The 26,773-nt window shown below is 36.6% G+C and overlaps 1 protein-coding gene across 1 annotated transcript in view; it reads left to right on the top strand.

Annotated features, from left to right (window-relative positions):
• The window catches only part of LOC138318941 (signal-induced proliferation-associated 1-like protein 2), a 66,497-nt gene that overhangs the window by 24,685 nt on the left and 15,039 nt on the right, over window positions 1–26,773 (top strand). The window contains 15 exon segments of the mRNA XM_069261768.1: window positions 6,836–8,727; window positions 15,025–15,170; window positions 15,758–15,949; window positions 16,929–17,004; window positions 17,403–17,501; window positions 17,819–17,922; window positions 18,308–18,465; window positions 18,933–19,039; window positions 19,771–19,905; window positions 20,704–20,801; window positions 21,372–21,517; window positions 22,008–22,074; window positions 22,077–22,124; window positions 22,924–23,174; window positions 24,860–25,396. Of these exon segments, the coding sequence (XP_069117869.1) occupies window positions 7,245–8,727; window positions 15,025–15,170; window positions 15,758–15,949; window positions 16,929–17,004; window positions 17,403–17,501; window positions 17,819–17,922; window positions 18,308–18,465; window positions 18,933–19,039; window positions 19,771–19,905; window positions 20,704–20,801; window positions 21,372–21,517; window positions 22,008–22,074; window positions 22,077–22,124; window positions 22,924–23,174; window positions 24,860–25,396 (3,647 nt within the window). The 5' untranslated portion in view covers window positions 6,836–7,244.

Here is a 26,773-nt window from a genome sequence, read left to right as displayed (position 1 = left end):
TCAAGATCGTAATCTTTCCCAGCAAAGTAATTAAATCAATTTTGATTATCTATCTTAGATGCTTTCTGTCCTGGAGCTAATGTTTATACAAGCTGTTATAGTGTAAACAACAGATTTAGGCTGACAATGAGAGTTTGTTACACATCATTAAATACAGTAGAAACGTGTAACACAAGGAAGAATACACTAAAAATCAGGGACCAAGACATATTCTATTTAACCTTCAAGCTAGCTTTTGAATGTCAGACACCCACCTTCAGATGTGCCAAATCGGTATAAACAAATTCAGAAACAATTCTCCCTGATATTTATCACCCGATAGACCTGGTGAGACAGATTGTGTAAGGATCTACCTGTACAATAAGGCTTCCACACAAACACTCATATACATTTATTCCAAAGTTACAGATTATTATTATTAAGTAAACCATTCACAATATCAGGTTACCAGTATTTATAAACTTCTTATTATGTTATTTCTGGGTCACAAGGATGTGTCTTTTCTGTGTATATTGGTTGCATGTAAATAGTCATTACGAAATGGAGCTCAGCTGTGACATATTCAGGTATATAAAGAAATTAGCATACATCATTCATTGATCTCAAAGATTTCATTAAGTAAGTTTTTGATTAAGATGAATTTATTTCAGATTTGAATAATGTATCTTTTTATGGAATCAAAACAATGTGATATCATGAACTATTTAAATACTTACATATTCATACATACAGCTAATTAAAGATAGATTTACAGAGTTAAGTTTCCTATCAATATTTACAAATTGTGTTTCTTCCTCTGTTGGTATATCCAGAGTTGTTGCCCTTGTTAAAGTAATATTCATGTAGTAATATATAAAAAAGCTTTTGATACAATCATAAACCATAGTAGGTCTTGTTTACTATAGACAGAGAGAAGTTAATCAAAGAGTGTAAACTCTCAGAACTTATAACTCCTTGCACATTATTCATATTAAACTTTTAAGTTTACAACAGATATCTGTCCATTTGTAATTCAGGCATGTAATTTAATCAAATACATTTTAATTTGTTTGGCCAATAAGTTTTTTTAATACCCATCAAATGTGGCAGTGCCTTCCAGCGCTAAACACAAGTACAACATCGTGTTATAATTTATCAGGGTCCGGAAAGTCGATCTTTGATGTATGTCCTACAGATGGTTAAAACTCGTAAACACGACCTGATACATTTATAAATTAGTGACAAAGGCCGGGGCAACACATGAAAAAAATATAAAATTGAATGAATGTAACCTAAATTATGATTCATAAGATCAGAGGAACCTCTCTGATAACGGTAATACTTCAGGGAGTACTTGGGTTTTTATTCGAATCAGCTGCTGTATTCATCCTAATTCATTGTAAATTACCCAATACATTATTGCTCATCACAAATGTGTGGAGTTCATTGGAGAGCCTTCAAACTGCTCACATATTTGTGGTAATGATAAGTTACATCAAATGAATGGGGTTGGCTTGAACTTATGATTATATCTAAGATAGAAAGTGCAAAGAATCCATCGCAGATCATAATTAGAATTTCAAAATTTGTCATAATTCATTATTTTGATAAGGTAAATTAATTTGATAAGGTTTAAGCGTACTGAATATTTAATTAAACATTCACAAGGATGATACTAAAAACTTAATTAATACCTGACATAATGAAATAATGTAGTGTTAATTGCCAGTAGTACCTTGCTCATGTCGCGGTGATATTCGACTATTCAATCCAAAAATACCGTTCAAGCTAGGGAATGTAAATGTATAGGGTTCCATGTACGGTAGTGTAGATGGAGAAACTACTTTTGTGAAAAATCTACAAAAATGATAGATATGTATTTGCCAAGAAAAAAACTTCAGGAATTTGGTTTGCTGTGAAAAATCATATGCACGTACACATGTACACATAAGAGGTGCTTATCAATGGAATGTTGTGTAGTAGGTGACAGGTGACCCCAATCTACTAGGTACAGGTAATATAGGCAGCAATATATGTATGTCCTTGGCTTCGTAATTATACTCATTACATGTACACGGCATGGGGTAATCATACCAAAAGTATACACTTCTAACTTGAGGGACATTCTAATGCTCAAATGTACAAGTAATAATGGCATTTAATTATATTTTAGTTTCAAACCGACAACCTCAAGATTGTCAGACATTATTTCTTATTGAAATGAACAGGTTCCTGATATAAAGGAATTAGTAAACCATGAAAAGATGGGGAGAGGGGACTAGAGTGGGGGCAACCAGCTGTCATATAACCATGAAAAGATGGGGAGGGGGAGGGGGCAACCTGTCATATGCACATATGCATGTACAGGGAAGTTGGAACATTTAAGTCTCTAGTATAGACATTTTTGGTTGTAAATGCTATCATTACTGTGATAACTGTTTCAATAAATATTTAGTTTCCTGTCCCAGTTCTACCTGAAAAATCTAACACATCGGTGTTATAATTGGTTCAATTCATGTCTCAGGCCAACTCATTACCAATATCATAGGTATGTTTTTACACACAGAAATAGAGTGGGACCTACTAAAATATTCCCTGAGATGGTAGGATTATTCTCAATGGAAAGTAAAATATGTATGGAGAGATAGTGTGTTGATATACTGATCCCATGGGAATTCATTATTGTGTGTAAGCATATATCACCTTAAAACATTTAAGAATATTAATGTGGTGTGTAAGTGATCCTAACATGGTGGGATAATGATGGCCCGACACGAAGTCTATCTTCCTCCGTTTATATCCTAGACTGGCCATCAGTCTACAGATTATGAAAATTATCAATAAAACTGAGCTTTATAGATGTTGTTTCCAACATCAGTCTGAATCTAAGTATCAGACCAGGGGAGAAAGATAATCTGAGAAATTCCTATCCAAAACTGGTGCCTAGTCTAATCATATCCTGCAGTATTTAGTATACTGTATACGTGGATATTTTAGTATGAGAATATTTTGGTTCAGCTAGCTTTTAAATTGTTTGTGATGTGGTAATTTTTGCACTGTGCATCTATATATAAATTCTGTAAATGTACATATTTTAGCAGTTATTACAGTTACCATATTTTAGCAGTAACTCCAGTTACCATATTTTAGCAGTAACTCCAGTTACCATATTTTAGCAGTAACTCCAGTTACCATATCCTAGCAGTTATTACAGTTACCATATTTTAGCAGTTATTACAGTTATCATATTTTAGCAGTTATTACAGTTACCATATTTACGCACAAACATTTAGCTATAAAATGTGGTTGCGCTAATTGTATTTTCTGTAAGTTGTTAGTATAGCAATAACTACAAATGCATGAATTAATTACTACACTAACCTATTCCAATTCATTGTTGAGCTAAAATTTGATTGCACTAAAATAGGTAGGTTTACACTAATTTACGTATCAAAAATGACACTTCCTGAAAAAAATTGTCTACTTTATCATAAGCTACTTGAACTGCATTTGGTTTTTTTATGAATGACAATATCAGGAAGTTATTCAGAAAGGAAATCTGTTCTTCAGGTTAGTAGACAGTAGGAAGTGTGGCAGGGTTTGGTTATCATAATATAGTATGTTCAGCTGGTTTTAGTTTTGTAGGAAACTGTATAGAGGGGCCGGAACAAGTCTGGGATAAATATAAAGTATGGTTAAATAGGGCCTGGTCAGGATCACCATTAATATTGTAGACATATTGTATGGGGAATATCTAGGGGGGAGGGAATTTATGGGATCAAATGAGTACAGTCTGCATATGTTGAGGATGGGACTGGGGATGCAGGTGCCCTGTCACCACTAATGTACAGGGGAGCAGGTTTATATATGGCAAGGTTAACAGGCTAATTACTCTTACTAGGAGATGGATAGCTTTGAAATGAGGGAGGAAAGATTTACACATGCTTGTCATCATAACTTTATTGTCCTTCATGTTGTGTGTAATGAGTGCAGAATGGTACCGTACAAAGGGTCGTACAAAGGGTCGTACAAAGGGTCGTACAAAGGTCGTACAAAGGGTCGTACAAAGGGTCGTACAAAGGGTCGTACAAAGGGTCGCTAAGGAGCCTGGAAGTGACTGGTGATTACAGGGTCTACAGGCAGTCAGGTGATTCTAGTTATATTGTTCTATTAATTACAGACTTAGTGTATATAATGAGAGAGTATAGAGCTACCTAATTAGTCTATCTGTAACATCACTTCGGATGTGGCTGCTACAAATAGTTAGCTTCCTTAATTATGATCTTGTAACAATTTACGTTAATTAATTGATGAGTTTTATGGATATATTAGATATATTTATGCATTTTGTTACATGTTTTTTTTCAAACCTGTCCATATTTTTTGAAATGTGTTTAGGGAACAGGAAGTAATCTTAATTTTAAAAGCTTTGCAGTTTAATGTATTGAGAATGTATATTTGTAATGAGAAAACAAGATGGCCCAGTGGATGCTGCCAACAATCGGTCCAGGTACAAAATACACATGATATACGAGTGGCATCGATGAACTTTAGTGAGAAAGTGCAGTCGCCACTGGAATGTATAGATCTACATGTGTTGATGGATAAGATGGTATGGGGGGCTGACAAATATAAGTTATAATAGAGAAAATCATTAGTGATCAGGTAGGTTTTGTATAGCTATTACGTTATCTGAATAGTAATGTTATTGATACCCAATCCTTACATATTATGAAAGACTCAAAATGTTCTGTCGTTATAGCTTTAATATCAATTTAAGTTAAAAGCTTTGCTATTTGAAAACATTCATACACGTTGGAATACAGTTTCAAGAATGTCAAAAACATTTAAAATTTGGCATGATTATTTGTGTCTGAGACATGTCTGTTTCTTGTCTAGTTCGAAGTTTCAAACTAGGGGGAGATACTCTGGTATAAGAACTTAGGGGTTGGTGGCCATTCTATTCAGAATACATTGTTGTTCCAAAAGCTAAATAAATAAGTTTTCCAAAGAGATGATGTCAATTTCCAATGACCACCACTAGCCTCCCGAGGTGTATCTCCAGTAGTCCATTGACCACAGGTTTCTTATGTTGTGTTGTTGATCTCATTTGATTTACCTCTCAACACAAAGACATGTTAATTATAGATCTAGAGTAATAGCTAACTACAGCAGTTCAGTGCACTGTTGGTCTGCTGTGTCAGAGGTCAGACACACTGGGGTCAGACTAGGGGTCAAACTAGTCTCAAGAGTGGAATCAGTATTGTCAAAGGATAGCCTTGTGTGTAGTTGTTTATGGGTAACTGTACAATTCTTTGTGAAAACATTGGCTTATCAGGAAAGTGCTTTTGATTTATCAGGCATTATCAGGGGACTTGTTTAATCTAACTTATCTAAAGAAGATAAAAAGCCACATGTGTATTCCAACAGTTATCACCCAAGCTATAAATATCACATTTGGTCGCCCATTGTTAGTGGTATAAAGACATGGACACAGAACTGACAGTATGGTCAGCCTCATGGTGAAAACACAATGACGTGCACCCATAAGATGTCTTTGTGGATATTTACAGATTCTTTTCTCTTGTTTGATCAGCTGTGTGGAAAAACAACATGTCATGGGGAAATATAGCTAATAATGTGGTAATTTCAAATAAAATGCAACAGGGCTATTTGTATAGGTCCAGATCTTTTGTTATCTGTAACAGCGAGTTTGATGTAGGAACGTTGAATCTAACTGCATGTTAGAATGTTTTGATATCATCAAACAGATGCAACAAGATGTCAATTTCCCCATGTATCTATTTAGATCAAGGCTGAGTATCTGTGTAATGTGTTGGCTGTCATCATAAAATGGAGTCCCCTGTTTATGGCTGTGTCCTACCTGAACCTAATCTTCCAAGACTTAAACAGAACATACCAGTGTTATTGTACGTTTGTGACATAGGAGAACATTTCCTTGATAAGATAATTACAGCTCTCTTTGATAAAAGCACATGCATGTTACATCACCGAGAAAAGGACTTACATTTAACTGTACAAAAATTCAATGAAGAAAAGAGGGATCTGTATACTAGATTTTCATGAAATAAAAAGCATTCTTTCCTCACAAATTCGCCACGAGGAAGGTTTTTAGTGAGTTGATCGTATCAGGCTATCAGGGCTTTGATGCATGTGCATATGACATCACCCTTTAATTACTAGTCTGAGACAGTGAGATCAGAACAAGGGGGGAGGGGGAGATAAGAGGGAGGGGCTCAGAACAGTTGTTTCCTTTCAGCATGCATCTTGCCACATATGTCAGACATAACAAATTCTGCAATCAAATCGGGTAATATCAGGAACTGCTGCTTCTCAACAGAATCGGCTGCCAAAATATCAAAAAAAATCATAACGCTTGAAAAAGGGGAGAGAAAAGCTGAAGATCAGGTTTTGGGAATTATAGGGCAAGATTTCTAGAGTGTGTATCATAGGATGTAGATATTGGCAAAATATTATAAGCATCAGTTAGGTTTAATACTGAGATTTCCTGCTGTTCCCGGCAAACCTTTTGATATCTAAACCTTGAAGGTATATTACGTATATACATAGATTGCTGATGATCGTGGGTGTTGCTGAGATAGTTTTCACAACATTTCAATATCCTATCTTATATTCCAGAGAGAAAAAATGTATAAGCGTTTGGGTGGTTATGATGGTATTTGATGTTGATATTGCAGTTTGGTATGTCGTGTATGTTGTGTGTTCCTGTATCGCTACCCTGACACTATACTGTCTCTATGGCTGTCGGGGAAGAATGTAACCATGGAAATACTATCCTTACTTATTCCTGTGTTTTTGTTCTTTTTCTTTGCAGAAAACCCTGGGAACATAGATGTACTAAGGTTCCGAGCAGAAGGATCAGGAATGTGGAAAAGTGGTTTAATCGGCTTATTATCTAGATAAAGTTGGAGGGGATCAGTGGGAGTCATAACATTCAGTATCATGATGGCAGACATCACCTGACTCGCCTACCCGGCCCTAGACAGCTGTTCCTCCCATCACAGAGCTTGTCTCAAGGCCTTTGCAGGGGACAGCACCGCCCATAAACATGGGCTAATCAGTCCTCATAGGATTAACACAGGATCTTTATTTTAATTTTCAATGGATGTGCTTTATTGACCGTATCACTGATATTGGAATATATTAATATTATTTTGCTCAGTGGAAATATTTCCAGTGATGTTTCAATGTGAATAAGTGTGAAAATTTAAGTGTAAAAGACCATGTCGCAGGCCAATAGTGTGTCAGTAGACAATGTGCGCCACAGGTCAGCACGGGCTGTGGAGTACTACAAACAACGGGTGTTACCTATCTATCAGGATAAACGGGACCAGTCCCCATCCTCCCGACAAAGACACCACTACGGGTCGGAGGATAACCTAAACGGCCTCACCTCTGGTCCAGGGGACATCAAGGGAGGCGACAAAAACCGCCATGTGGGTTTCAAGGACTCGGGAGATAAAGAGCCTGCTTCTCATAATGGGGAGAGCTGGCTTGTTAGAGGTGGTCACCGTGCCACATTTCACGGAACTCATTCCAATTCATCCTGGAATAAAGGCAATAATAGATCTGAAACGTCATCAAGGGCAGATCACTCTCACTCAAAATCTGTTCAAAAGCCAAAACAGACTCCTGAAAGTAGTGTGATGAGTAGTAGTGTTGGAAGTAGTGGTAATTCTTCTACAAAGAGATTTAGTAGAGGGTTGTATCGTAGTAACAGTAATCTGGAGATGGATAGTATTGAATACATTGACGCTGATGATGTGCACAATCGTAGTATACACAGGGATTATGGGAGCACATCCTCCCTCGATATCATGGGTACCAGTACAAGTAGTGACAGCTTCTTCGCAATGTTGAAAGACTTCAAGGATGTGAATATAGACCAGCGGAGTCCAGCTCCAGCCAAATTGAGTGAGTTATTAAAGGGAGGATTTGATGTGAAGGCTAACAATATTAGAGACCGACATTTTGAAAAAGCTTCTAATGGAAGTGTTCCTATCGATAAAGTGGTGGGAGAGGATGATGTGGACAGTCCGAGAACAAAATCAAAATTCAAACACAAAGACAGGAAATCAAGGGCTAAATCTATTACCGCTGAAACAAGGCCACAAGGTCTGTTAAACAAACTCCGCGGTAAAACAGATGTAGAATCTGGAGCAAAGACTCCCGAAAATGTTGACATTGACCTTCGTGCGGAGGAAAGGTTACGGTGCAAGGCTATAAACCACTATGACTGTCAGAGTCTGGGATTCAGTATTCAGGATGTTGTGGACCGACAGCACCAAGCCCTGACCAAAAACATGTCAACTGGTGCTTCAGCTGCCTCGGCCAATCGTAACAGTTTCGCAGCTGACAAAGATGCGCCAGACATCTTGGAGGATACAGACGATGGTGATAATAAGAGCAATGGCTTAGTTTTAAGTTGTCCATTTTTCCGTAATGAAACTGGAGGGGAGGAGGAAAGAACAATAAGTCTAGGCAGGACTACAGTGTCAAAAAGTCCCTCTCTCCCCAACAATATGTCCCAAAGTGCAATAACTACTATACCAAGTCGCTCCCCTGCCTGCTGTGGTTTGTCAATACTCGACTCGGCCCCAACACCTTCTGGAATTATACTTCCGCATGTTGTGTTACATAGGGGTCATGTGATAGAAGGGGATGACCGTGGCGCCACCTACTATCGGCACTTTTTCTATGGATATGGTAGGTATTATGTGTGGCAGTTCAATGATAATTTGTACAATTAGATATAAAATCAAAATGATTTGTAGGATTCTGTTCTGAAGAGTAATAAGACATATTTACATAAGTACTAGCTATACAGACATGGTGAGTTTGTTAGTAAATTAAAGGGGGATGCCTTACATGTATTCAGTAGTAGACACGGTGGAGAAATTGCTGATTAGATATGGTAATGATGCAGAGGAATATTCAGTATATAAATAATACCTCACATCATAACACTGGCACCATGACCTTACAACAAAATATATACTTTCCTTATTGTTTATATTTAGAAATGATGAAATACTCTATGACAAATTCCCACTATATATATATATCTTCATGAATGATGCAAATTCCATCACCTGAAGATAGTCACTGACCTGTGCCGACCATTAGTCATGGTGTGGTCATGCATGACATCAGCAGATAGAGAACTTATATAAGAATTAGGGATGTTATATATAATTACTACTTGTATCTTTTCATGGTTGATTATGTCATAAATCAGCCTGATTCTGAAAGGAGATATGTAATAAATTAATTTAATTTAACAGACTCATACATGAATCCAGCTACCATATATCTCTTTGTTCACAATTATAGGTTGGTTAATCAATGTAATGAACACTAGGTGATTTAACTATCCTTTCCATTAATTACTGAGTCTATATAGCTCTAATCCTGTATTGCCTTTTGAATAAAAGAAGTTATTAGGGCCATTTTAATCTTGAACCAGCTGGACAGTGTCCAGTTTAAAACCAGCTAGCCAATGCCCAGTATGAAACCAGCTGTATAATTGTATAAATAGCTCGAAGTCAACCTCAACTTTCAAGATTTTCTTTTCTGATAAGTGTAAATGTGGATAATCTTTTATCAAAAGGGTTACTATTATGTGTAGGTCTATGTAAGTCCAAGTAAGGTTCTCCTTGGCATTTTTATCAGTTCAGTATTAGACTGGTTCTATATATTTGTCATCTGTTAAATTTAACTAAACATGTGTTTCTTTTCTTTCTCTGTAAAATTAAAACAAAAAATTATAATTTGGAGTTAACTTCATAATGTTTCAGTTAAAACTGTCAACGACAGGAAAATGTTATTGGTTAAAGAACTGGGATAACTAATTGAACAATTACAGGGCAGTTTGGACTAATGAGTTTCGGATATGGTGTACGAGTTTTCATTATTAGATACTTTCTGTGAATGTTGTTGGATCATGTATCAAAAAAAAAAAACATCAGCTACCCACATTTTTTCTGTTAATTAAATTCAGGATAGCACTGTGAAGATAAATTTAGGAAACAATCCACGATTATAAGCTTTGTGAATTGAGTCTGCATCATTGTTCTTTAAGTTCAATTTCCAATACAACTATGATTAAGTCTTGGTGATAATCAACTTTACAGTGTTTTTTTACAAACATGTGCCTTCCTTATGTCTGAGTTAATCATCTTGAAAGCGCTAACAATCTAATGAAATAGAGACAGAGATCTTTAGATTACCTAGAGATTTAGCTTCAAGATTGATGTATTTTTAGATTACCTATAGATTTAGCTTCAAGATTGATGTATATTTAGATTACCTATAGATTTAGCTTCATGGTTGATGTATTATCTTCAACATTGTGCTTTACATCAAGTACCAAGTTAAACATCACCAGATGTATAAGTTCTATAACCTGGTATGGTCAAGGATTTAGGCCTTAACCTGGTCTGTGTATGGTAAAGGATTTAGCTCTTAACCTGGTCTATTGTAGGTTCGATTCTTAACCTGGTTTGTGGTTGCAGTTGGTCCTTGCACTGGTTTTAATCTGGTCTGTATATTTAAATTTATGGTCATTGGATGAAATAATGTCTGGTTTAAGCCCTTCTTAACCTGGCCTGCCTTATTAACCTGGTTAAAGGAAAGGCCCTGGTCTGTGTATGGCTCTATAGTTGACCATGAATTAATGTCTTAACCTGGTCTTTTTAGTGCCCTGATGTCATTCTTAACTTGATCTGTAGATGGCCCTAGCTATACAGCTATACTAGTTGAGCTGACGCTGAGTTCAGGCCTTCACCTAGTCTGTTGTATTTTCCTAAGTTCGGATCTTAACCTAGTCTTATGTATGACCCTGGGCTCAGATTGTAACCTGGTCTATGTATGGTTCTGGCTAGTTGACCCTGTGCTCAAGCCTTGCCTTGATTTCTCGAAACAAAAGTGATGACTTAAGTCAAAACTTAAGTTATTTCTATTACTTAATCTATGTTAATAATTTTAGACTTAAGTTGTTTTTGACTTAAGTTTTTGCGAGAAATCAGAGTCTGGTCTGTGCATGGCCCTGAGATCAACCCTTAAACTGGCCTGTCGTATGGCCCTAATATCAGATCTTTAAACCTGGTCTGTGTATGACCCTGAGTTCAGATCTTAACCTGGTGTATGTATGCCCCTGGATTTAGATCTCAACCTGGCCTGTTGTATGACCCTGGATTTGATCTTAACCTGGCCTGTGCATGACCCTGGGTTCAGATCTTAACCTGGCCTGTTGTATGACCCAGGATTTAGATTTTAACCTGGACTGTTGTATGACCCTGGATTTAGATCTCAACCTGGCCTGTTGTATGACCCTGGATTTAGATCTTAACCTGGCCTGTGTATGATTGACCCTGGATTAAGATCTTCACCTGGCCTGTGTATGACCCTGTGTTCATATCTTCACCTGGCCTGTGTATGACCCTGGATTCAGATCTTAACCTGGCCTGTGCATGACCCTGGGTTCAGATCTTAACCTGGCCTGTTGTATGACCCTGGATTAAGATCTTAACCTGGCCTGTTGTATGACCCTGGATTTTGATCTTAACCTGGCCTGTTGTATGACCCTGGATTTAGATCTTAACCTGGCCTGTTGTATGACCCTGGGTTCAGATCTTAACCTGGCCTGTTGTATGACCCTGGATTTAGATCTTAACCTGGCCTGTTGTATGACCCTGGGTTCAGATCATAACCTGGCCTGTTGTATGACCCTGGATTTTGATCTTAACCTGGTCTGCTGTATGACCCTGGGTTCAGATCATAACCTGGCCTGTTGTATGACCCTGGATTCAGATCATAACCTGGCCTGTTGTATGACCCTGGGTTCAGATCATAACCTGGTCTGCTGTATGACCCTGGGTTCAGATCTTAACCTGGCCTGTTGTATGGCCGGAATGTCAGGTTCAGTCCTTGTCTGGTGATTAACTGTTTCACCTCTGGCCTTATGTGCTACTGAGACAGACGGGATTATATTGATTCCTCTGGGAGTACTGAGCCAGGCAATGTGCAGGTCAAAGGCTTAATTTAATCAGTGTCACTATGTAATTACTGTGCCACACAGAGTAATCCAATCTGTCACTTTCAAGTGCTCCATGTCCTTACACAATATGCAAATTCCTGCATTTTAGGCAATTTCTGGCAGACTTCTTTCCATATTTAGAAAACGGTGTGAATTTGATGTCATACCAATTTCTGTAACACCATTGACAGGATGCTCATAGTCCTAAACTTATTTGTGCTGTAAATAGAATCCACATTATCTGCTATTAAAAGGCTATCCAGCCAATATTTACACTTGGTGAGATGATTTACATTCCTGTAAATTGTTACATATCTATGTTACATTAAATACACATAATCCCTGGGTAAACCCCAACCTAATGGAATGGCCACAGAACTCTAGCTGTAAAAACAAACGATAACTGGAATAGCTTATAGGTCAGTCAGAAAACAAGTGATAAAGGTCAGAAAACAAAGATAAAGGGACAGCTCGGGGTCAGTCTGAAATAAGGCTGGGACCAAGGTTTACAATGACCTCAGGTCAGATAATAATGTGCCAGTCGAAATGACCATTGTCCAGTGGCCAAAATCTGGATTGGCTAATATACTAAGTGATCAAACATGATTCAGCCAATAAATGAGATAATAACCTGTTATAATGGCCTAGGGGACAAGTGATTACTCATCATCACAGATACTTCATTATTTGGAGAATTTATCTTAGGAAATCTCTACGATTATTAAAACCCCTGGCAGTATCTATATAATTAGTCTCATGAAAAGGTATGTTTAATTTGATTATAAAAAGCCTTTAATATATTGAGGCACAAATTACTTGTTGACTCTCCGTCCCTCCTGTTTATAGTTATACATTGTCTCTAAGTAATTGTCTCGGCAGTGTGATCCCAACAAGTATTGTAAAAACAGAATCAATACGAAGCTATTTTCAGTGGCATTTTGTAACAGCTGGGATGTTATTTGATCAAATGATAAGCATTGTGGCCATTATTTGAGTTCAAAAAAACATGTGTTGCACAACACAAAAATGAAATTTATATTGTTTTTCATCTTGAAATAATTTTCAAATAAGAATCACAGTTTTATTCACTAATAATTGTTTACTTTTCAATGTGTTGTTTTATTAGTTGTACCTGGCCATGGTTGTATGAGGAGGACCATGGTTAATACTATGACACAACATGTACAGTATCAGCCAATATAACATTACACCTACTACAAACATATACAGGCACCCTCACATCTCTCAATCAAAGGCAAGCTTTAAATGCTAAAGGTGACATGCCAACATTGAAAGTATTCCTGTTACCATGGCAACACCAAACTAAATCAGATGTTGTCAATTTTTTATGGAGTTAATTCTGTGTGTGAGAAAACATATATGTTTTCTGTATTAACAGCACTAAATGAAGAAGCAGCATCATTCAGCTGTTAGACAGACAATCAACAGATGTATTTTTTCATGTTTTTTATGCCTGGGTTGAGGAGTTATCAGTTAATTACAACCACAGAATATGATAATAAGTGGCAATAGGGCAAAGTGTATGAGGGGGCCTCTGGGTGTATAACAAGTCTGTCATGTCATTTTTACTGTGGTAACAGTACAGAGGGACATCTCTCTAATTCTAATTAGTTAAAGGCCTTCATCACAGGCAATCAAAGCACATAGAACGTCAGAAGGGCAAGAAAGGGGAAGAAAGGGACATGGGAAGAGAGGGTGTGGTTGACTTGTAATAAAAAAATTTATGTGAGGGAGTTAGCTTTGGTGCAGAGGTGCTTCAATAGCCTATATAATACTGCAGCTACGGTAAATAATAATTAATGTTGTTAGAAAAGACTTTACAAAAAGATTTTTTTAGACTATATAAGCAATTCAGAGTTGTTATTCCTGAATATACAAGCCTAAAGACAGACTACATACCCTGTCTATGTTATTTAGCTGTGTTCAGACTGCTGTAGGGGTTGAAGCTATAGCATGTGTTGTATAGGATGTAAAGGCATCAGTTTAATATGATAGAAACTGATCTTCCTTTGTACAGATAAGACTTAAAACCTAGGTAGATATGGTCGGAGACAGGGGGCTACATTACAGGGAGCAGACTACATCAATGGTGTACATGGTCTATAGGGGATTCAAAGGGCAGGTCTGGGGGAGTAAAGGGGACCGGAGGTAGAAAGGGGACCTGGAAATTTTAGGATGGACCCCTCCTTGATAGGTCTGGGACGTACAGCCCTTTAGGATTAAAATCTATGATTAAAATTGTTGATAGTTTTGGTCTTTACGAACGCATTGTTTTGAATATCTTGGACAAATTACTTACTATTTAAATGTAAGTGATAATCTAAGTAGTAAATCTGTACACAGTGTAATGTATATTGGCAAGTGCAATAACCAGGGATATGTTGAATTAATCTACCTGGTACATATCCTATAGGTGGAACTTGGATGGGGCTGCCTTTATAAGGGATGATGTTGTTGTTGTCCAATGTTGGGTTGGGTAGTTGACCACAGTAAAGAAGCATGAACTATCCAAGGGATATTTAATGGTTTACATATGTGTGGCTTTAGGGGTTTTGACCGGTAGGTTGGAGATAAAACAGGTACAGGAAGTTATAAACCAGTAACTGGACCTCCCACACCAGATAATTCACTCCAATTTTACTCTCCTCTGTCAGACTGTATATAGTTTAATTGTTGTCAGGATTACAGACTTGTTAGCATACCTTTATATATAGCTATCTTTAGGGATTGAAAAATATATAAAAAAAGTTGGTAATTTTATATGAACATTTGTGGTTTTTGAAAACAACGATGGATTATGAAGTGCTGGCATTTTGCTTGTGTCACCTGTTAATGAAATATTACATAAAAAAAACCATGATGGAAGCTATTTAAGATGATCTTTATTGAATTAGACATGCCATGAAGAGTAGATAGCCTTTAACACATGATACTTGTTATTGCAGACCACCAGAACTATTTTGGAATAGATGAAAACCTGGGTCCAGTGGCTGTGAGTTTGAGGAGAGAGAAACTAGAGGATCGAGAGAACAACTTAGGGAAGGCAGAGTATGGCCAGTACCAATACAGGATTATCTTCAGGACGAGTCAGGTGAACTACACTCTTAAATAAGACTATCCTAGTTTGACTCTCATACAAATAAATATATTCACTCTTTACTTTCTTTTATTCCTCCACTTGCACTTTATATACAAATAATCCATTATTGTTTCCACAAACACATCTGTTCTATACAGATATAAACCCCCATATCAACTATAAACAGAAGGAATCTTCACTATACTACTTCTAACTAGAGATCCACCCAAAATATACCCATAGAGAGAAGGGAGACCACTCTAAATTTAATAACAAAGCATGTTATCTTCTGCTTTTCCAATATACCTAAAGAAACCTTTGAATTATGTTTTTCTGGGCTATGATTTCTCAAAACAAAAGTGCAGACTTAATTAAGTCAAAACTTAATTTTTTCTCCTTATGTAACTTATTTGTAAACTAAAGTCAGTTTTGGACTTCTGTTTGTTTCAAGAAATTGTGGCCAGATAATAACAAAAGTGTATATAAAGAAATAGAAAAGGACAAATTTCCTCTGACTCTAAAATATTTTCTTTGTTCTATATTAGTAAAATATTTTCTAAGTTCTATATTAGGATTCATAATTATTTTATTTCCTTCAGTTGGTCACCTTGCGAGGATCCATCCTGGAGGATGCCATCCCATCATCTGGGGGTCGGTTGAGTACCACACGTGGCCTCCCCATCAAAGACATCCTAGACTTCTCTCTTCCAGAACTACAGGCTTCCTGTCTAAAACAGTCCTTATCTAGTCAGAAAACATCCGACCAGCTCCTTAGACTGGACGAACAAGGGGTAAGGTCATAAACTAAGGAGTTATGTCACAAAATAAGGGGTAAGGTCACAAACTAAGGAGTAATGTCACAAACTAAGGAGTAATGTCACAAACTAAGGAGTAATGTCACAAACTAAGACTAATGTCACAAAGTAAGGGGTAAGGTCATAAACTAGGGGGTAAGGTCACAAACTAGGGGGTAAGGTCACAAACTAGGGGGTAAAGTCACAAACTAGGGGATAAGGTCACAAACTATGGGATAAAATCACAAACTATGGGGTAAGATCACAAAGTAAGGGTTAAGGTCACATACAATGGCATAAGGTCACAAACTAGGGTATCAGGTCACAAAATAGGGGATAAGGTCAAAAACTATGGGGTAAAGTCACAAACTATGGGGTAAGATCACAAAGTAAGGGTTAAGGTCACATACAATGGCATAAGGTCACAAACTAGGGTATCAGGTCACAAAATAGGGGATAAGGTCAAAAACTATGGGGTTAAGTCACAAACAAAGGGATGAGGTCACAAACTAGGGGGTTAGATTATAAACTAGGGGGTAAGGTAAAAAATTAGGGGATAAGGTCACAAACTAGGGGGTAAGGTCATAAACTAGGGGGTGAGGTCATAAACTAGGGGGTGAGGTCATAAACGAGGGGGTAAGGTAACTAACAACATGGTGTAGTGTGATCACCCGTGGGTCTCCGACGACGGTAAGTGTGGAGTAGTGTAGTGTGATCACCAGTGGGTCTCCGACGACGGTAAGTGTGGAGTAGTGTAGTGTGATCACCAGTGGGTCTCCGACGACGGTAAGTGTGGAGTAGTGTAGTGTGATCACCAGTGGGTTTCCAACAATGGTAGACCAGCGCCATCATGACAAATCAGATAGTCGGAGTAATTTGGGAATTGTTGAGATAATGTACTTGTATGTGTTGATTACTTAAAACTTTATAAATACGTCAATATAAATTGTCCTATCAGTTGTTATTTACACTTCAGATATCAAAGACATACAAAATTGGTGTGATGTATTGTCGGAGCGGTCAGTCAACGGAGGAGGAAATGTACAATAATGGTAAATATAGAAGCTTAGACCTTATACTAACTGGAGGAACTGTAAGAATACCCTGGTCCTAAAAGGAGATGATGGGGAAGCATAGACAGCTCCCCATGTTTGATCTGGCCTGTCCTTCCATGATCTGTCTTGTCTTATCCTGTTCTGTTGAGATATAATCTGTGGTGGAACCAACAACATTTAGAGAATACCTGAAGACAGATCATACCATTGTCTTAACTTATGCAGTGTGTATCATAATAATAAATAATTCTTTGTTATAAGAAAGTCCTGAATGCTATGTCGGATTATATAAATAAATCTTCTGTTCCTTATAAAAGTCTTTTGTCCCTGTTGTTTTAAGTTTTATTTCTGATTGACAGAAATGTGATGAGTAATGTTTTATGTTTCTCTTACAGAACACTCTGGACCAGCATTTGAAGAATTCTTAAATTGTATAGCTCAGAAAGTCAGATTAAAAGGATTTGAAAAATATAGGGCCCAATTAGACAACAAAAGTAAGTTGCCTACAAAGAACAAACTGTACTTATCCAACTGTTAGCATGTAACTGTTACATTACAAATACAATGTTAAGTTTTGTATAGATGAGGTTAAAGAGATTTCTAAGTTATTATCATTCTAATTTTCTAATCTAAATAACATAAGAAATAAATATCAGTCTAAATTAGCCTTGAAGGAATGAGTCTAGTATTCTGATATACAAGAGAGTCATATTGAAGTATATCAGAAGCAGTTTTGAAGTAAATCAGAAGCAGTATTGAAGTACATCAGAAGCAGTATTGCAATAATTTTGTGTTATGATTTTGTTCACAGCTGATTCAACTGGAACCCATTCCTATTATGCCACGTTCAGTAATTGTGAGATCATGTTCCACGTGTCCACTCTCCTCCCCTTTACACCTAGTAATAAACAACAGGTAAGGGCCAACATTTGTTAGGCTGAAATATTTACTTGTATATTTTGGTAACAGGTTTAGTGCCATTTATTTTCAAACTCTGCACCAAAAGTATTGCTTAAATTTCTATTTTGTTAATTGCAGTTTTGCTGCCTCAGAATTTGTTCACCCTGTAGACCAATTTGAACTTTACTGATATAAAGGCTGGGAAAGTTCATTATGAAATTTTAGGAGTGAATGAGTTTAAATGCACCAATTTGTCAGTGCTTTACACTATCAAAACATTGATAATGCTCTATAATTTAGTTAAACCTTATGTTCAGTATTTGAAATTTTTCTCATACTTATAACAAATTTTCGTCAACTTTACAGTTGTGACTGATGTCAGTGATATTTTAACTTACAGTTGCTACGCAAACGCCATATAGGAAATGACATTGTAACTATAGTATTTCAAGAACCTGGAGCATTACCATTTACGCCAAAAGTTGTACGGTCCCAGTTCCAGCATGCCTTTATCATTGTCCGCTGTCACAATCCCTGTACAGAAAATGTGCATTATAGGTAAGTAGCTAAAAAGGACGATTTTAAAAAACATGAAATGAATTTTAGTGATAAATGGTATCAGAATCAGTCTGTTATATACATATACTATTGTCCTGGGAAGTACCATTACTCTTTATATACAATCACACATTGTAATATTTTAGTAACCATAAATGTAAACAGTACTATACATCTTAACAAGCCATTAGGCTTTCTATTGATGATGGACTGGTAAGATATATATAATTAATATAGTAATTGACTGCAACTTAGGTGAATGTGCTTCGTTAACAGTTCTGAATCAATAAAATGCTGATGAAAATATTTTGTGTTTTAATGTAAAATGTGAAGTGTTAGATTAAAGAAATCTTTGGCTTCTGTTCTTCGCAAGAACAAAGAATGTTTCTATATAGGCGTGCTTTGCTGGTGATCGACCAGTCTAACCAACAGTGTAATCTATATATTAATGTGTGTTCCTTTCACAGTGTTGCTGTTAGTCGATCCAAAGATGTCCCTCCCTTCGGTCCTCATATACCAGAAAATGCCTTCTTTAGCAAATCCCAAGATTTTGCTGACTTTTTGTTGGCAAAATGTAAGTATTTGTTATAATTAGTGGCTATGTTACAGCAAATGTTACTTTTCTAGGACTTGTATGGCATCAACTTGTATACCAGTATGACTTCCTATCCTAAAGTGACACATTTAGATAATGTTACATAGTACATATTGACGTGTCCTGTTAGTACAGCTGTACTATTAACCACCATTATAGTACTGTTGGTTTAGACCATAGCTTTACCTTTTGGTGTACGAAGTCGTCTTGGTGATCAGAAACTAGAAATATTCATAGCTGGATTATCTAGGCTTTGGTGTAGTGGAACCTATGTGTGGCTAACATTGGTCACTGACTGGTGTAATTACCATAGTTTTCCTATAGTAAGCCCTGTACGCCCACACATAGGGCAGTCATAGACAACTTATATGTTGTAATTTCTTCTGAATGGAAATCAATATTGATGAGCTTAAGTCTTTTCCTTACTCTGATAAGTATTCATACTAAAAGTGGCCGATCAGCTTTAAGGTGTACACCATTGTTTATGTACAGGGAAATTTGTTTACAACAAACGCACAGGGACTTGAGGAAATAATTTGTTGCAGAAATTTGTATATGTTCACCTTGAGGCAATTTTACTGTACCTCAAATTAAAATTACCAGTATCCTCAATTAATTCAGTTAAGTTGAGCATTTTCAAAAATGGACCCTAATGGCTGACAAAATACCCTTTTGAAATAATATCAATGTATGCGAATTATTGCTTTCAGTGATAAATGCAGAGCATGCTGCCCACAAGTCAGAGAAGTTCTTAGCGATGGCCACCAGGACACGAACAGAATACCTCAAAGACTTAGCCCTCAATCACGTCACGTCCAACACCCCTGATACAGGCTCCAAGCTCAGTAAGTTATACTAAATTCCCCTCAATCACGTCACGTCCAACACCCCTGATACAGGCTCCAAGCTCAGTAAGTTATACTAAATTCCCCTCAATCACGTCACGTCCAACACCCCTGATACAGGCTCCAAGCTCAGTAAGTTATACTAAATTCCCCTCAATCACGTCACGTCCAACACCCCTGATACAGGCTCCAAGCTCAGTAAGTTATACTAAATTCCCCTCAATCACGTCACGTCCAACACCCCTGATACAGGCTCCAAGCTCAGTAAGTTATACTAAATTCCCCTCAATCACGTCACGTCCAACACCCCTGATACAGGCTCCAAGCTCAGTAGTTATACTAAATTCCCCTCAATCATGTTACGTCCAACACCCCTGATACAGGCTCCAAGCTCAGTAAGTTATACTAAATTCCCCTCAATCATGTTACGTCCAACACCCCTGATTGAGGCTTCAAGCTCAGTAAGTCATACAGAATATCTACATCTTAAAGATGATGTTAGGATTATCATTATGGGATGGCAGTTGACAATTGAAAAACGGATAAAATATACTAAAGTATAGTATAACAAAGGAAAATTATATGGCCTGTGATAAGCCTCTATTGACCATGATCTTTGAAAGAATTTTGGCATCAAATGTAATTTTGATAGTGAGTAAAGTTTGATTTCTATATTATACAGTTTTCAGTTTAGATAAGCTGTTGTCATTGTATTTGTAGAAGGTCTATACTTTAATATATATTCTGGATATTTGTTCATAGTGTCTGTCTAATTTTGTACGTTATTTTATCCCACAGGTAAGTTTGGACTGGGCAGTGGTAAGAAGAGAGAGAAGAGTAAACAGAAAGTCATCCCTGATATGTTCTCAAGTGGCGCCATCTCCTGGAGTATTATTGTAAGTCATGGATGGAAAAGGCATTGCTTGATCATGACTTCATGTGGTCTTACAAAAAGTCATTGTTTGACCTCCACATGACGTTGTATTTCAACTGTTAATATCACCTACTACTATAATCATAGAAATTGACGTGAGGTGGACATTTTTGCTAATTACGCAAAGATTGCTTAATCAGGAAAATTTGCTCTGCATGTTTAATATTTTTGTGCATGTAAGTGTATTAATCGCGAACACAACAACACTGTTAAAGTTTTATGCATACAAATCACCAAATTATGTACTCACAAAAACTATCCATGTTTACAGTATTCACTGGAAAAGAATGTTTGGAATGGGATTAAATGGCTTTTTATTACCACAGATGTGACAAAGACAGATTGGAAGGCATTTGAACTAAATGTTCTAACTTAGAAGATTCACATTCAATCATTAATTTAAAATTTTTAAGTTGAGGAAGAGAGAACTTTTGGTAGTTTCAGTCATTGTATTAGTTGTAAATTCAGTCATTGTATTGGTTATAGTTTCAGTCATTGTATTTGTTGTAAACATTGACCCTTGTGGTTGTAGGCTGAAGACTTTGGTCAGTCGACTCAGGTGGACGGTATACTGGGGATCTCTGACGAGGTGCTGGTCATCACAGAGGAGAGCAGTAAACTGGTCATCTTCACTGTCCACTGCGGGGCCATCATAGGCTGGACCTCTCAGGCCACTAGGTAAGGTTCCAATGTTTTGTGTAACATGAAACATTGGAGTGTACTTTCACTATGTACCCAGAAGAAAATTATCATGATATCAGATAGGTTTTACAATAGTAGGTCAAAACAGTTTTGTTAGTATTGTTGCTGTATTCATATTTATGATTTACAGAGCAACCACAAATGAAAAAATGTTAATGCTATAAATTTTTTGTGATAAATTGTTAAATGGTAAATCAGCTGTAAGAATTCACCAATTCTATTGTTTAAATATAATCAAGTAATCACAGTTTACCACGAAGGTAATAAAAAGGTTGAATGTCAATTTACCCTATCGGGATAGATGAATCTCTACAAGATAACCTTTTTGAGAGTACAACTGTGACACTATAGAATACAAGTTCTTGTCATATCAATATGTCATCAAACGTAGGATTTGTGATTTGACACTAGGCCTATGTATTACTGTATTGTCTTGTTGTAAAACATATAACAATATTTTTTGTAGTGTCAAGGTGTTCTACAATCAAGGGGAGAGTGTGCTGTTTAAACCCCAGAGTGGTGAGATGGAGGAAATCAGAATGAGATCTGTACGAGACTACAGGCTGTATCTCAGGGCTGTGAGGTAAATATAATGTGGTGTGTCCGCTGTATCTCAGGGCAGTGAGGTAAATATAATGGGTGTGTCCGCTGTATCTCAGGGCTGTGAGGTAAATATAATGTGGTGTGTCCGCAGTATCTCAGGGCTGTGAGGTAAATATAATGTGGTGTGTCCGCTGTATCTCAGGGCAGTGAGGTAAATATAATGTGGTATTGGTGTACAGTTATAGATACAATTCATATCTTGAGACTCCAATAAAAACAATCATTTGTATTTCACCAAATTCTTCAATACGTCAGACCTATTTGCTACATAAAGTTATGTAGCTAAATGTGGTATTAGTGTGACTACTAGCTGTGCTGTAAGAGTACCACGTCAGGATCTCTTTATCATGTATCATTATAAACACCTGCTGTATACCCTTATCATCCTCAATAGAATTATCAGTAATACCTGTCTACACAGAGGTCATGTTTCCATGTGTAGCAGGTGCTCAGATAATAATGAATATTTATCCAGGTTTCTCTTCTGGTGATGTGTTTCACTCCAGTAGGTGTGACCTAGAGATTGATAATAAAAAATCAAATGCTTGTGATAAAAGATTGGTAGAATTTGTTGGAATAGTTATTATTATATTTGGATAAATCAGTGATAGTTGCGTTGAAAAGAAAAAGAAATGGCAGTGAAAAGAATAAAACGTGTTAAATATTTTTGTTATTAGATCAAGAAGAAATGAATGTGAAGGAGTGATCAGCACTGATGTAGAGAACAATTGATAATTTCAACATTTTCTTGAACTTAACATTTTACATTTTGCCTGCAGACCTTAGACATGACGTTACGTCGGAATGGTCTAGGACAGCTTGGCTTCCACATACAGACAGAAGGTATTGTCACCGATGTGGAAGCCCGCGGGTTTGCCTGGGAGGCTGGCCTCAGGAAGGGCAGTCGTTTGGTGGAGATTTGTAAAATTTCATCAGCGACGTTAACCCACGAACAAATGGTGGATCTCCTGAGGACGTCGGTGACAGTCAAGGTGGTGGTGATACATCCCCTTGACGACGGGACCCCGAGGTATGTGTGGTGGTCGGACTATGTAGCCTGTCATGACTGGTGTGGGGGATGTATTATATCTTCTTATTTCAGATGTTCACAGTATACAAATATTGGAAAATAGAAATATCTGGTCAGGACCAGTATCATTAAAGTGAAAAAATATTAGTAATATTAATGCCTGTCTACAAGATCTACTTAATAACTTCCCATCAAGAAGCAGTTAGTGAATTCTATAAAGTCAAATCACTATCCAAAGTTCACTTAACTAATTATTTCTTCAAACCTGAGTGTTTCAGTGTGAATTAACACACAACTGTTTTGAGTCTTCTTCAAATCACTCATTATTTCGGACATGTTTACAGTCAAACCTCGGTAACTGATATATATTGCAAAATATTGGTAACACTTTGAGTAATTAAAATATTTGAGTATTCACTTGAGTATGTAATGAATTTTTCGGTAAGGATCTTCAATTTATGCAAGTTCAAGTTAATGAGGTTCACCTGTATACCATATCACAGTTCATCACAACATTTCATCTTCATTATCAGCAGATGTATAAAAAAAAAATCAAAACATAGATATCATTTATATTCCCAGTTTTAATTCTTTCTAGAGCATAGTTAATCAGCTGATAGATCATGTAAGAACTTACAGATATCTGTAGGTAATTCTATCACATTTCGGTTTTAATCTCCACCTGTTAGTAATAGTATACTTTCACCATAGATTACCATACGCTCACCATAGAGAGAAATTCTCTGTAGTACATATATGATTCTCTGGTTACCTAGCTTAATCTGTAGTCTTTTATTATCCAAGCACTTGACAAACTTTTAAAGCATCAATCATAGGCCGGATATCAATATTGAAGTAGATTTTGCAGTGTATATTTTTCTGAAACAAATCATCTACCAAACTATGGCTACTACTTAAATTATATTTCATGTAGAGGCATGCTCTTTTATGGAAGGAAATCTTTATGGGATTACTTTAAAAGACTTCTAGAATTGTAACTAAATTGGATGGAGAGATCAAATCTGTGTCTGTTATTCACACATATTTTAATGTTTTTAAAGATAAACTTATTTTACAAGAAAAATATGAGGAACGTTTTAAAAGATAGTGAGTCGGTTTATGATTTTCGCCCGTGAAGATTTCCTTATTTGCTTTTCATAATTTTGATTCATATATATATATATATAATTACATATATAGTACCATGAACATTGTATGATTGGCCTGTAAACCAGACACAGGCTCACCATGTACCCACCATCTACTGGCAGCCTTATAACAGACAATCACGGTCACATCATATTATGTTTTAATTTCAATTTTCAATTGTTTTTCAAGAGGTCATACGATGATAAGGTCATATTTAAATATTAAATCTCATCTTCAAGGTCATTTATCAAAAAATTGTTTTGTAATTTTCAACATCATACAGACTTATGTATTTCAAAATCAAGATCATTCAATTGCATCTGTCCTTTTCAATGTTAGGATTTACATACTAACACAAGTTTTCTAAGAAAGTCTAACTGGTAAGAAAACATGAGCACACCTCGCCAATATCTCTGTATTATAAGTTTGAGACGTTCCCTCTCAGTCTGAGAGCCACCCCAGTCTGGTTTGCAGTGCCCTCTATATATCCTACACATTATAACCAGATGAGCGTCACATATCATTGCTTTTGGCAGGGGTGTTGCTACACTTCACACTAACTGCCACTACTCCTCCCTGACCACCCTCAATGCTGCCATGCAAGCCAATGAGCATGTGCAACAACGTCAGAAAGAGGCTTCCACAAACTTCAGCAAGTCCACTGAGTACATTCCAAAGACTGGACGCGAGACTCCAACCAGAAAATCGGCAAACTCTGACGATTTTCTATTCACCGACTCTTCTTCCATAAATTTAGCTGGGTCCTTGGATCACCTGCATCTGCGGGGAGAAGTGTCGAAGATTATTTCCACTGTGACAGAGCACAATTTGCTCCACCAGAGGGAGCTTTCCAGAATGTCCTCAGGTTCAAATGATTCATACCACCTACGAGAAATATCGTTGTCCACGGATGCTATGGCTAAAGAACAAAAAAGAGAATCTCGTATGTCCAGCAGTTCTAGTGAACAAGGTCCGGGAAGTCCACCCATCCACACAGAAAATACCAAAGTGATATATGAAACCCAGAGGGGCTGTCTTACCTTACCACTACAGAAAAAGACAGGCCAGACTAGGTACTACCCCACCCTCCAGCACTCATCCTAACCCTGACTACCTAACAATGCTTGTCTGCTTCCTCATCCTGCTGTAATGACCTTCACTTTATAATTCTATATTTGACCGTTAGTTTTGTTTCAGTTACTAGGATTTTGTTTGTGGAATGATATTCCTTTTTAGAATGATATTCCTTTTTACCTTTTTAGATACCTTTATCTTTTAAAAGAATTTCCCATTGTTTATTTGAGTTATTGTTTTGTTTTTGTTGATGTTTGAAAACAAGTCCTTGGTTTTGGGATTATTTTAATACATCCTCTAAAGTTTTGTCTGTCTTTTGTTTATGGTTTTATTTATGCATGTATTTTATGTTTTCCACTATTTTTGTTTCATCTGCCAGCATCTGATTCCACCTATAATTCTAAATGTCTGTGGAAGGAAAATTTTAATATGACTTTAATGTTCACCTATGCATATCGGGATTAAAAAATAGGAGTACATATAGTTACTGCTCAAATTTGAGATCGCTTGCAATGGAATCTGCAAATTAGATACATAGAATTCCTTTTCTCCTTTGCCACTGCTGAGACTATTGAATTATCTGTGACCAAAAATAAAACTATCTTTGCATGACGTTGACCTACCATCTATGGATCAACTCAGTTTTGTTTTGCATAAACAAGTGAAGATGTACTTTCCATCATTGAATTTGAGAATGATTTCATAATGACCCATTCGCGTTCCAAAGTGGGTCAGTCAATGCCAAGCCTTTTAATGTAGCTTAGTGTGTGATTGCTGATAAGTGGGAGGGGGACTAGGGGGGGACTAATACAGGACTAAATCAAGTCAATTAGGGTTGTATATTAATCTGATGTTATCTTATCGAGTGAAAAATAAAAAATAATCTGATAAATATTTGCATTTTACAGAATTATCTGCCCTTTTGGATAGGTAATGATTGTCATGTCACATGTTTATGAGCACAACAACATATTTTTCAGAGAAAATAACATGATTTATGCTTACAAAATAATGACGTTACTTTCGATAACTACCTGAAAAGGCAGATAAACCTGTTTGCTTGGCATTTGGAATAGAATCGAATAGTCCTAGCTTATGGACAAGGTTTTTTGTAGAATTTTAGAGCAAAAGATTGTAGTTGTTTGTGTGAAATTTCATAAGTATCATGAAAATGTTTTCAAATGTATTAAAAACTAAAACAAATTTTAAATCAACTTTATGAGAGGTACAACTACTAAATATATTGTGTTTATGTGGAATAAGATAAAAATATGACAGTTTGTTTTATCAACGATAATGATAATAGAGTCACAGCTTACATTTTCTCCTGTAAACATGCTATACTGAGTCATTCATCATAGATGAGGTAGAACACA

This window comes from Argopecten irradians, chromosome 3 (assembly GCF_041381155.1).
Source record: "Argopecten irradians isolate NY chromosome 3, Ai_NY, whole genome shotgun sequence".
In the NCBI taxonomy this organism is placed as follows: domain Eukaryota; kingdom Metazoa; phylum Mollusca; class Bivalvia; order Pectinida; family Pectinidae; genus Argopecten; species Argopecten irradians.
This window is presented reverse-complemented; position numbering and strand designations above follow the sequence as displayed.